Source organism: Leptodactylus fuscus, chromosome 5, assembly GCF_031893055.1.
Source record: "Leptodactylus fuscus isolate aLepFus1 chromosome 5, aLepFus1.hap2, whole genome shotgun sequence".
Taxonomy (NCBI): domain Eukaryota; kingdom Metazoa; phylum Chordata; class Amphibia; order Anura; family Leptodactylidae; genus Leptodactylus; species Leptodactylus fuscus.
In genome coordinates this window covers 13742709-13755653 of record NC_134269.1, presented here as the reverse complement: position 1 = coordinate 13755653, position 12945 = coordinate 13742709, and the positions used below count along the sequence as shown (strand labels likewise).

At 39.8% G+C, this 12945-nt stretch overlaps 1 protein-coding gene across 2 annotated transcripts in view; it reads right to left on the bottom strand.

Annotated features, from left to right (window-relative positions):
- LOC142202372 (NXPE family member 3-like) overlaps positions 1-11959 on the bottom strand; it is a 28417-nt gene extending 16458 nt beyond the window's left edge. For both annotated transcript variants that reach the window (XM_075272462.1, XM_075272463.1), the window contains exon 1: positions 11884-11959. In XM_075272462.1, the coding sequence (XP_075128563.1) occupies positions 11884-11940 (57 nt within the window). In that variant the 5' untranslated portion in view covers positions 11941-11959. The remainder of the gene's footprint in view (positions 1-11883) is intronic.
- Positions 11960-12945: the final 986 nt, after the last annotated feature.

The window sequence follows — 12945 nt, the reverse complement described above, 5'->3', positions numbered from 1 at the left end:
AATACAGTGTGGGGGGTTCCAGGTATTAGTGTAGTGTTATACTAGAGAGAGATAGGATATAATACACAGATAAAACAGTGTGTGGGGTTCTTGGGATTAGTGAAGTGTTAGGACTGGAGAGATAGGAGATAATACACAGACAATACAGTGTGAAGGGTTCTGGGGATTAGTGTAGTGTTATACTAGAGAGATAGGAGATAATACACAGATAATACAGTGTAGGGGGTTCTGGGGATTAGTGTAGTGTTATACTAGAGAGATAGGGGATAATACACAGATAATACAGTGTGGGGGGTTCTGGGGATTAGTGTAGTGTTATACTAGAGAGAGATAGGAGATAATACACAGATAATACAGTGTGGGGGGTTCTGGGGATTAGTGTAGTGTTATACTAGAGAGATAGGAGATAATACACAGATAATACAGTGTGAGGGCGTTCTGGGGATTAGTGTAGTGTTATACTAGAGAGAGATAGGAGATAATACACAGATAACACAGTGTGGGGGTTCTGGGGATTAGTGTAGTGTTATACTAGAGAGAGATAGGAGATAATACACAGATAATACAGTGTGAGGGCTTCTGGGGATTAGTATAGTGTTATACTAGAGAGAGATAGGAGAGAATACACAGATAATACAGTGTGAGGGGTTCTGGGGATTAGTGTAGTGTTATACTAGAAAGAGATAGGAGATAATACACAGATAATACAGTGTGGGGGATTCTGGGGATTAGTGTAGTGTTATACTAGAGAGAGATAGGAGATAATACACAGATAACACAGTGTGGGGGTTCTGGGGATTAGTGTAGTGTTATACTAGAGAGAGATAGGAGATAATACACAGATAATACAGTGTGAGGGGTTCTGGGGATTAGTGTAGTGTTATACTAGAGAGAGATAGGAGAGAATACACAGATAATACAGTGTGAGGAGTTCTGGGGATTAGTGTAGTGTTATACTAGAGAGAGATAGGAGATAATACACAGATAATACAGTGTGGGGGATTCTGGGGATTAGTGTAGTGTCATACTAGAGAGAGATAGGAGATAATACATAGATAGTACAGTGTGGGGGGTTCTGAGGATTAGTGTAGTGTTATACTAGAGAGACATAGGAGATAATACACAGATAATACATTGTGGGGGGTTCTGGGGATTAGTGTAGTGTTAGGACTAGAGAGAGCTAGGAGATAATACACAGATAATACAGTGTGGGGGGTTCTGGGGATTAGTGTAGTGTTATACTAGATAGAGATAGGAGATAATACACAGATTATACAGTGTGGGGGGTTCTGGGGATTAGTGTAGTGTTAGGACTAGAGAGAGATAGGAGATAATACACAGATAATACAGTGTGGGGGGTATAGGGATTAGTGTAGTGTTATACTAGAGAGGGATAGGAAATAATACACAGATAATACAGTGTAGGGGGTTCTGAGGATTAATGTAGTGTTATACTAGAGAGAGCTAGGAGATAATACACAGATAATACAGTGTGGGGGGTTCCAGGTATTAGTGTAGTGTTATACTAGAGAGAGATAGGATATAATACACAGATAAAACAGTGTGTGTGGTTCTTGGGATTAGTGTAGTATTAGGACTGGAGAGATAGGAGATAATACACAGATAATACAATGTGTGGGGTTCTGGGGATTAGTGTAGTGTTATACTAGAGAGAGATAGGAGATAATACACAGATAATACAGTGTGGGGGGTTCCAGGTATTAGTGTAGTGTTATACTAGAGAGAGATAGGATATAATACACAGATAAAACAGTGTGTGGGGTTCTTGGGATTAGTGTAGTGTTAGGACTGGAGAGATAGGAGATAATACACAGACAATACAGTGTGAAGGGTTCTGGGGATTAGTGTAGTGTTATACTAGAGAGATAGGAGATAATACACAGATAATACAGTGTAGGGGGTTCTGGGGATTAGTGTAGTGTTATACTAGAGAGAGATAGGGGATAATACACAGATAATACAGTGTGGGGGGTTCTGGGGATTAGTGTAGTGTTATACTAGAGAGAGATAGGAGAAAATACATAGATAATACAGTGTGAGGGGTTCTGGGGATTAGTGTAGTGTTATACTAGAGAGAGATAGGAGATAATACACAGATAATACAGTGTGGAGGCTTCTGTGGATTAGTGTAGTGTTATACTAGAGAGAGATAGGAGATAATACACAGATAATACAGTGTGGGGGGTTCCAGGTATTAGTGTAGTGTTATACTAGAGAGAGATAGGATATAATACACAGATAAAACAGTGTGTGGGGTTCTTGGGATTAGTGTAGTGTTAGGACTGGAGAGATAGGAGATAATACACAGATAATACAATGTGTGGGGTTCTGGGGATTAGTGTAGTGTTATACTAGAGAGAGATAGGAGATAATACACAGATAATACAGTGTGGGGGGTTCCAGGTATTAGTGTAGTGTTATACTAGAGAGAGATAGGATATAATACACAGATAAAACAGTGTGTGGGGTTCTTGGGATTAGTGAAGTGTTAGGACTGGAGAGATAGGAGATAATACACAGACAATACAGTGTGAAGGGTTCTGGGGATTAGTGTAGTGTTATACTAGAGAGATAGGAGATAATACACAGATAATACAGTGTAGGGGGTTCTGGGGATTAGTGTAGTGTTATACTAGAGAGATAGGGGATAATACACAGATAATACAGTGTGGGGGGTTCTGGGGATTAGTGTAGTGTTATACTAGAGAGAGATAGGAGATAATACACAGATAATACAGTGTGGGGGGTTCTGGGGATTAGTGTAGTGTTATACTAGAGAGATAGGAGATAATACACAGATAATACAGTGTGGGGGCGTTCTGGGGATTAGTGTAGTGTTATACTAGAGAGAGATAGGAGATAATACACAGATAACACAGTGTGGGGGTTCTGGGGATTAGTGTAGTGTTATACTAGAGAGAGATAGGAGATAATACACAGATAATACAGTGTGAGGGCTTCTGGGGATTAGTATAGTGTTATACTAGAGAGAGATAGGAGAGAATACACAGATAATACAGTGTGAGGGGTTCTGGGGATTAGTGTAGTGTTATACTAGAAAGAGATAGGAGATAATACACAGATAATACAGTGTGGGGGATTCTGGGGATTAGTGTAGTGTTATACTAGAGAGAGATAGGAGATAATACACAGATAACACAGTGTGGGGGTTCTGGGGATTAGTGTAGTGTTATACTAGAGAGAGATAGGAGATAATACACAGATAATACAGTGTGAGGGGTTCTGGGGATTAGTGTAGTGTTATACTAGAGAGAGATAGGAGAGAATACACAGATAATACAGTGTGAGGAGTTCTGGGGATTAGTGTAGTGTTATACTAGAGAGAGATAGGAGATAATACACAGATAATACAGTGTGGGGGATTCTGGGGATTAGTGTAGTGTCATACTAGAGAGAGATAGGAGATAATACATAGATAGTACAGTGTGGGGGGTTCTGAGGATTAGTGTAGTGTTATACTAGAGAGACATAGGAGATAATACACAGATAATACAGTGTGGGGGGTTCTGGGGATTAGTGTAGTGTTATACTAGAGAGACATAGGAGATAATACACAGATAATACATTGTGGGGGGTTCTGGGGATTAGTGTAGTGTTAGGACTAGAGAGAGCTAGGAGATAATACACAGATTATACAGTGTGGGGGGTTCTGGAGATTAGTGTAGTGATAGGACTAGAGAGTGATAGGAGATAATACACAGATAATACAGTGTAGGGGGTTCTGAGGATTAATGTAGTGTTATACTAGAGAGAGATAGGAGATAATACACAGATAATACAGTGTGTGGGGTTCTGGAGATTAGTGTAGTGTTATACTAGAGAGAGATAGGAGATAATACACAGATAATACAGTGTGTGAGGTTCTGCGGATTAGTGTAGTGTTATACTAGAGAGAGATAGGAGATAATACACAGATAATACAGTGTGTGGGGTTCTGGAGATTAGTGTAGTGTTATACTAGAGAGAGATAGGAGATAATACACAGATAATACAGTGTGTGGGGTTCTGGAGATTAGTGTAGTGTTATACTAGAGAGAGATAGGAGATAATACACAGATAATACAGTGAGGGGGTTCCAGGTATTAGTGTAGTGTTATACTAGAGAGAGATAGGATATAATACACAGATAAAACAGTGTGTGGGGTTCTTGGGATTAGTGTAATGTTAGGACTGGAGAGATAGGAGATAATACACAGATAATACAATGTGGGGGGTTCTGGGGATTAGTGTAGTGTTATACTAGAGAGAGATAGGAGATCATATACAGATAATACAATGTGTGGGGTTCTGGGGATTAGTGTAGTGTTATACTAGAGAGATAGGAGATAATACACAGATAATACAGTGTGGGGGGTTCTGGGGATTAGTGTAGTGTTATGCTAGAGAGATAGGAGATAATACACAGATAATACAGTGTGGGGGTTCTGGGGATTAGTGTAGTGTTATACTAGAGAGAGATAGGAGATAATACACAGATAATACAGTGTGGGGGGTTCTGGGGATTAGTGTAGTGTTATACTAGAGAGACATAGGAGATAATACACAGATAATACAGTGTGGGGGGTTCTGGGGATTAGTGTAGTGTTAGGACTAGAGAGAGCTAGGAGATAATACACAGATTATACAGTGTGGGGGGTTCTTGGGATTAGTGTAGTGTTATACTAGATAGAGATAGGAGATAATACACAGATAATACAGTGTGGGGGGTTCTGGGGATTAGTGTAGTGTTATACTAGAGAGAGATAGGAGATCATATACAGATAATACAATGTGTGGGGTTCTAGGGATTAGTGTAGTGTTATACTAGAGAGATAGGAGATAATACACAGATAATACAGTGTGGGGGGTTCTGGGGATTAGTGTAGTGTTAGGACTAGAGAGAGCTAGGAGATAATACACAGATAATACAGTGTGGGGGTATAGGGATTAGTGTAGTGTTATACTAGAGAGGGATAGGAAATAATACACAGATAATACAGTGTAGGGGGTTCTGAGGATTAATGTAGTGTTATACTAGAGAGAGATAGGAGATAATACACAGATAATACAATGTGGGGGGTTCTGGGGATTAGTGTAGTGTTATACTAGAGAGAGATAGGAGATCATATACAGATAATACAATGTGTGGGGTTCTGGGGATTAGTGTAGTGTTATACTAGAGAGATAGGAGATAATACACAGATAATACAGTGTGGGGGGTTCTGGGGATTAGTGTAGTGTTATACTAGAGAGATAGGAGATAATACACAGATAATACAGTGTGGGGGTTCTGGGGATTAGTGTAGTGTTATACTAGAGAGAGATAGGAGATAATACACAGATAATACAGTGTGGGGGGTTCTGGGGATTAGTGTAGTGTTATACTAGATAGAGATAGGAGATAATACACAGATTATACAGTGTGGGGGGTTCTGGGGATTAGTGTAGTGTTAGGACTAGAGAGAGATAGGAGATAATACACAGATAATACAGTGTGGGGGGTATAGGGATTAGTGTAGTGTTATACTAGAGAGGGATAGGAAATAATACACAGATAATACAGTGTAGGGGGTTCTGAGGATTAATGTAGTGTTATACTAGAGAGAGCTAGGAGATAATACACAGATAATACAGTGTGGGGGGTTCCAGGTATTAGTGTAGTGTTATACTAGAGAGAGATAGGATATAATACACAGATAAAACAGTGTGTGTGGTTCTTGGGATTAGTGTAGTGTTAGGACTGGAGAGATAGGAGATAATACACAGATAATACAATGTGTGGGGTTCTGGGGATTAGTGTAGTGTTATACTAGAGAGAGATAGGAGATAATACACAGATAATACAGTGTGGGGGGTTCCAGGTATTAGTGTAGTGTTATACTAGAGAGAGATAGGATATAATACACAGATAAAACAGTGTGTGGGGTTCTTGGGATTAGTGTAGTGTTAGGACTGGAGAGATAGGAGATAATACACAGACAATACAGTGTGAAGGGTTCTGGGGATTAGTGTAGTGTTATACTAGAGAGATAGGAGATAATACACAGATAATACAGTGTAGGGGGTTCTGGGGATTAGTGTAGTGTTATACTAGAGAGATAGGGGATAATACACAGATAATACAGTGTGGGGGGTTCTGGGGATTAGTGTAGTGTTATACTAGAGAGAGATAGGAGAAAATACATAGATAATACAGTGTGAGGGGTTCTGGGGATTAGTGTAGTGTTATACTAGAGAGAGATAGGAGATAATACACAGATAATACAGTGTGGAGGCTTCTGTGGATTAGTGTAGTGTTATACTAGAGAGAGATAGGAGATAATACACAGATAATACAGTGTGGGGGGTTCCAGGTATTAGTGTAGTGTTATACTAGAGAGAGATAGGATATAATACACAGATAAAACAGTGTGTGGGGTTCTTGGGATTAGTGTAGTGTTAGGACTGGAGAGATAGGAGATAATACACAGATAATACAATGTGTGGGGTTCTGGGGATTAGTGTAGTGTTATACTAGAGAGAGATAGGAGATAATACACAGATAATACAGTGTGGGGGGTTCCAGGTATTAGTGTAGTGTTATACTAGAGAGAGATAGGATATAATACACAGATAAAACAGTGTGTGGGGTTCTTGGGATTAGTGAAGTGTTAGGACTGGAGAGATAGGAGATAATACACAGACAATACAGTGTGAAGGGTTCTGGGGATTAGTGTAGTGTTATACTAGAGAGATAGGAGATAATACACAGATAATACAGTGTAGGGGGTTCTGGGGATTAGTGTAGTGTTATACTAGAGAGATAGGGGATAATACACAGATAATACAGTGTGGGGGGTTCTGGGGATTAGTGTAGTGTTATACTAGAGAGAGATAGGAGATAATACACAGATAATACAGTGTGGGGGGTTCTGGGGATTAGTGTAGTGTTATACTAGAGAGATAGGAGATAATACACAGATAATACAGTGTGGGGGCGTTCTGGGGATTAGTGTAGTGTTATACTAGAGAGAGATAGGAGATAATACACAGATAACACAGTGTGGGGGTTCTGGGGATTAGTGTAGTGTTATACTAGAGAGAGATAGGAGATAATACACAGATAATACAGTGTGAGGGCTTCTGGGGATTAGTATAGTGTTATACTAGAGAGAGATAGGAGAGAATACACAGATAATACAGTGTGAGGGGTTCTGGGGATTAGTGTAGTGTTATACTAGAGAGAGATAGGAGATAATACACAGATAATACAGTGTGGGGGATTCTGGGGATTAGTGTAGTGTTATACTAGAGAGAGATAGGAGATAATACACAGATAACACAGTGTGGGGGTTCTGGGGATTAGTGTAGTGTTATACTAGAGAGAGATAGGAGATAATACACAGATAATACAGTGTGAGGGGTTCTGGGGATTAGTGTAGTGTTATACTAGAGAGAGATAGGAGAGAATACACAGATAATACAGTGTGAGGAGTTCTGGGGATTAGTGTAGTGTTATACTAGAGAGAGATAGGAGATAATACACAGATAATACAGTGTGGGGGATTCTGGGGATTAGTGTAGTGTCATACTAGAGAGAGATAGGAGATAATACATAGATAGTACAGTGTGGGGGGTTCTGAGGATTAGTGTAGTGTTATACTAGAGAGACATAGGAGATAATACACAGATAATACAGTGTGGGGGGTTCTGGGGATTAGTGTAGTGTTATACTAGAGAGACATAGGAGATAATACACAGATAATACATTGTGGGGGGTTCTGGGGATTAGTGTAGTGTTAGGACTAGAGAGAGCTAGGAGATAATACACAGATTATACAGTGTGGGGGGTTCTGGAGATTAGTGTAGTGATAGGACTAGAGAGTGATAGGAGATAATACACAGATAATACAGTGTAGGGGGTTCTGAGGATTAATGTAGTGTTATACTAGAGAGAGATAGGAGATAATACACAGATAATACAGTGTGTGGGGTTCTGGAGATTAGTGTAGTGTTATACTAGAGAGAGATAGGAGATAATACACAGATAATACAGTGTGTGAGGTTCTGCGGATTAGTGTAGTGTTATACTAGAGAGAGATAGGAGATAATACACAGATAATACAGTGTGTGGGGTTCTGGAGATTAGTGTAGTGTTATACTAGAGAGAGATAGGAGATAATACACAGATAATACAGTGTGTGGGGTTCTGGGGATTAGTGTAGTGTTATGCTAGAGAGATAGGAGATAATACACAGATAATACAGTGTGGGGGTTCTGGGGATTAGTGTAGTGTTATACTAGAGAGAGATAGGAGATAATACACAGATAATACAGTGTGGGGGGTTCTGGGGATTAGTGTAGTGTTATACTAGAGAGACATAGGAGATAATACACAGATAATACAGTGTGGGGGGTTCTGGGGATTAGTGTAGTGTTAGGACTAGAGAGAGCTAGGAGATAATACACAGATTATACAGTGTGGGGGGTTCTTGGGATTAGTGTAGTGTTATACTAGATAGAGATAGGAGATAATACACAGATAATACAGTGTGGGGGGTTCTGGGGATTAGTGTAGTGTTATACTAGAGAGAGATAGGAGATCATATACAGATAATACAATGTGTGGGGTTCTGGGGATTAGTGTAGTGTTATACTAGAGAGATAGGAGATAATACACAGATAATACAGTGTGGGGGGTTCTGGGGATTAGTGTAGTGTTAGGACTAGAGAGAGCTAGGAGATAATACACAGATAATACAGTGTGGGGGTATAGGGATTAGTGTAGTGTTATACTAGAGAGGGATAGGAAATAATACACAGATAATACAGTGTAGGGGGTTCTGAGGATTAATGTAGTGTTATACTAGAGAGAGATAGGAGATAATACACAGATAATACAATGTGGGGGGTTCTGGGGATTAGTGTAGTGTTATACTAGAGAGAGATAGGAGATCATATACAGATAATACAATGTGTGGGGTTCTGGGGATTAGTGTAGTGTTATACTAGAGAGATAGGAGATAATACACAGATAATACAGTGTGGGGGGTTCTGGGGATTAGTGTAGTGTTATACTAGATAGAGATAGGAGATAATACACAGATTATACAGTGTGGGGGTTCTGGGGATTAGTGTAGTGTTATACTAGAGAGAGATAGGATATAATACACAGATAAAACAGTGTGTGGGGTTCTTGGGATTAGTGTAGTGTTATACTAGATAGAGAGAGGAGATAATACACAGATAATACAATGTGGGGGGTTCTGGGGATTAGTGTAGTGTTATACTAGAGAGAGATAGGAGATCATATACAGATAATACAATGTGTGGGGTTCTGGGGATTAGTGTAGTGTTATACTAGAGAGATAGGAGATAATACACAGATAATACAGTGTGGGGGGTTCTGGGGATTAGTGTAGTGTTAGGACTAGAGAGAGCTAGGAGATAATACACAGATAATACAGTGTGGGGGGTATAGGGATTAGTGTAGTGTTATACTAGAGAGAGATAGGAAATAATACACAGATAATACAGTGTAGGGGGTTCTGAGGATTAATGTAGTGTTATACTAGAGAGAGATAGGAGATAATACACAGATAATACAGTGTGGGGGTTCTGGGGATTAGTGTAGTGTTATACTAGAGAGAGATAGGAGATAATACACAGATAATACAGTGTTAGGGCTTCTGGGGATTAGTGTAGTGTTATACTAGAGAGAGATAGGAGATAATACATAGATAATACAGTGTGAGGGGTTCTGGGGATTAGTGTAGTGTTATACTAGAGAGAGATAGGAGATAATACACAGATAATACAGTGTGGGGGATTCTGGGGATTAGTGTAGTGTCATACTAGAGAGAGATAGGAGATAATACATAGATAATACAGTGGGGGGGGGTTCTGGGGATTAGTGTAGTGTTATACTAGAGAGAGATAGGAGATAATACACAGATAATACAGTGTGGGGGGTTCTGGGGATTAGTGTAGTGTTATACTAGAGAGATAGGAGATAATACACAGATAATACAGTGTGGGGGGTTCTGGGGATTAGTGTAGTGCTATACTAGAGAGAGATAGGAGATAATACACAGATATAGAGAATACAAATTCTCAACAACCAATATTCCAATCTCTATTATTTCCTGCTGTTCCGCGCTATTCAGCAGTTACATTAGTCATTTCTTACAATGAACAGTCTGCATTGTGTGTGTCCAGGAAGACCAAGAATAGACAGTGTAGCTCACCAAAAGCACTCTTCTTTTTTTTTTTACATTTCTGGCATACCGTTATTTGGCTTTTTTTTTCTCCAAAAGCCAAAATAAAACAGTGAAGTAATAAAACCGCCCCCTAGTGTCCTCCTAGAAGTTATTCTTCTTGATAATAATTAGTTACATGAACGTTACAATAAGCCCCCGGGTTGGTGAAGTTATACACTCACCATGCTGACATTAGTAGTGTTCCTCTAAGATTTTACAGTCTTTATCTCACAGTCTCACAGTCTTAGCGTATTTATTGCCTCGTACTTGTATTTGAGCCAAACAACAACAGTAAACCACATTGCCCTTCTATTTTCTATTCAATACATTAGTGTTTTATAAAAGTGTCAGAATAAAAAATGTCCGGTAACACTAGCTATAAGGGTAAAGTAACAAAAGGAAGCACCTGTGTGGGTGGTGATGGCACTTGCCGTTGTGGATGTTTTTGTAAGTTCTTGCGGTGGTTGTATGTGGGTATGTCTCAAGTCTATGGCAATGGGCCGGATTTGCAGTCAGAAAGTTCCCAAGGTCTGTTTAGGAACTTCAACTCTATCATAAGGTCATATAGAACAAACGAACCGGCATTGCCATGGAAAGGGTGGGCATGGAAAGCACTGTGAGTGAGACCAACCTCATTCTCATTGCCAAGGTCTTTCTTGTAGCTAAGCCACCACAACCACATCATCACCATCACTGTTTGCTTCTCCTCGTCCTCCTCCTCCTCCTATGCACTGGTATGGTCAGTCATCCTTGTATTCAACAACTGAACATGCTTCCCCTTGCAATTTTTGCCGTGGGGCAGGAGCACGCCACCATCAAGACATGGAGCAGCATATATGGTCAGGGACTGTACATGTCAGTCACGGCACACTCGGTTCGTTTTTTTTTTGTACATTTTTTTTCCCTATCAGTATGTCTTTGGAATATGAGATGGAAATCCATGCAACCACGGGGAGAACATACAAACTCCTTGCAGATGTTTTTTTTTACCCTTACTCGTGGCATTTATTCACCCCTAAACTCCTCTTCCCCCACCGAAACACCCCATTCGCTTACGACTTTGGAGCAACAGCAGCTCCCACTTTGTGCCAAAGAGCTAATTTACATATTCATAAACAACAGTGATATCTCAGCAACGTGACATGGGGACAAAAAACACCCTAACTTATTTATCTTTGCGGCTGGGGTTGGGGTAAAATGTGTTGTTTTTTTTTTTTATATGACATGAACACTCCGACAGCTTCCATTGTCAGAACACAGCCCTACATGTGAGAAGTTACACAGAGGGGGCTACGTTCACCCAGAAACCCCCCACCACATGGTGAGACAGTGAGCACCCCAAGTGCTGACCTCTCTTTACAATATAGAAGTATTGCAAAAGTGCATTCTAACCCCCTTGGGGGACCGGAAACTGTAACATAAAGTAGAAGAAAATGGTAGACTACAATAAAAAAAAAATTACAAATATATATATGTATATATATATATATATATATATATATATATATATATATATATATATATATATAATGTTACATCTAAAACTAGCTAAACAATACATATATTTAAAAAAAAAAAAAATTAGGAGTTCAAAAATTTCAGAAAAATAAAATCTAAAACTTACCACAGCCATATATCCTAGGCAGCCGAGTAGGAGCAGTAGTTGCTTTCTAGTCCACATTGCTATGTGTGTAGTGCTGACTGAGGGCTGGTATATACTAAGAGCACTTATCATATAAGGCACACCTCCCAGTCTACAACTATAGCATGTAAAACAATACTCCAAGAAGGAAGGAAAACATGTGAAGAAACATTGTACCGAGTGACCGCATTTCTATGAATTCTGTAGTATACATCTATACAATGAGAGCTTTCTCAAGGCACTGTGTATACTTGAAAAAGTAAATATATCATCACCCGATAATAATGTAACAAGGTATACTAGCTCCTTAGAACGATATAGCGCCACACTTAGAACAGCACCACACTTAGAACAGCGCCACACTTGTTCACAGGTTGTGTCTGGTATTGTAGCTCAGCTCCATTGAAGTAAATGGGATAAGACCCCCCTTTAAACTTGCCTATGCCCCCTTTGATCCTGTGCTATTCCACTCAGTCCATTTGTGTTTACACACAGTATAATACCCTTTCAGTAACCACCACAGGGTATAATGCCCCCATACAGAATCATGCCCACCTTCTGCCCCCTGCAGAGCAGAACACCACCTCAGTGGCCCCTACAGAGTATAGCTATCCCCAGTAGCTCACACACACTTGATCCCCGCACATGATAATGCACCCTACTTGTGGCCCCCACACATGATAATGTCCCTTTCTTTTGGCCTCCACACAGTATAATGTCCACCTTTTGGCCAATTATAATTATTAGAGATGAGCGAACACTGTTCGGATCAGCCGATCTGAACAGCACGTTCCCATAGAAATGAATGGAAGCACCTGGCACATACAGTCCTATGAAAAAGTTTGGGCACCCCTATTAATCTTAATCATTTTTAGTTCTAAATATTTTGGTATTTGCAACAGCCATTTCAGTTTGATATATCTAATAACTGATGGACACAGTAATATTTCAGGATTGAAATGAGGTTTATTGTACTAACAGAAAATGCGCAATATGCATTAAACCAAAATTTGACCGGTGCAAAAGTATGGGCACCTCAACAGA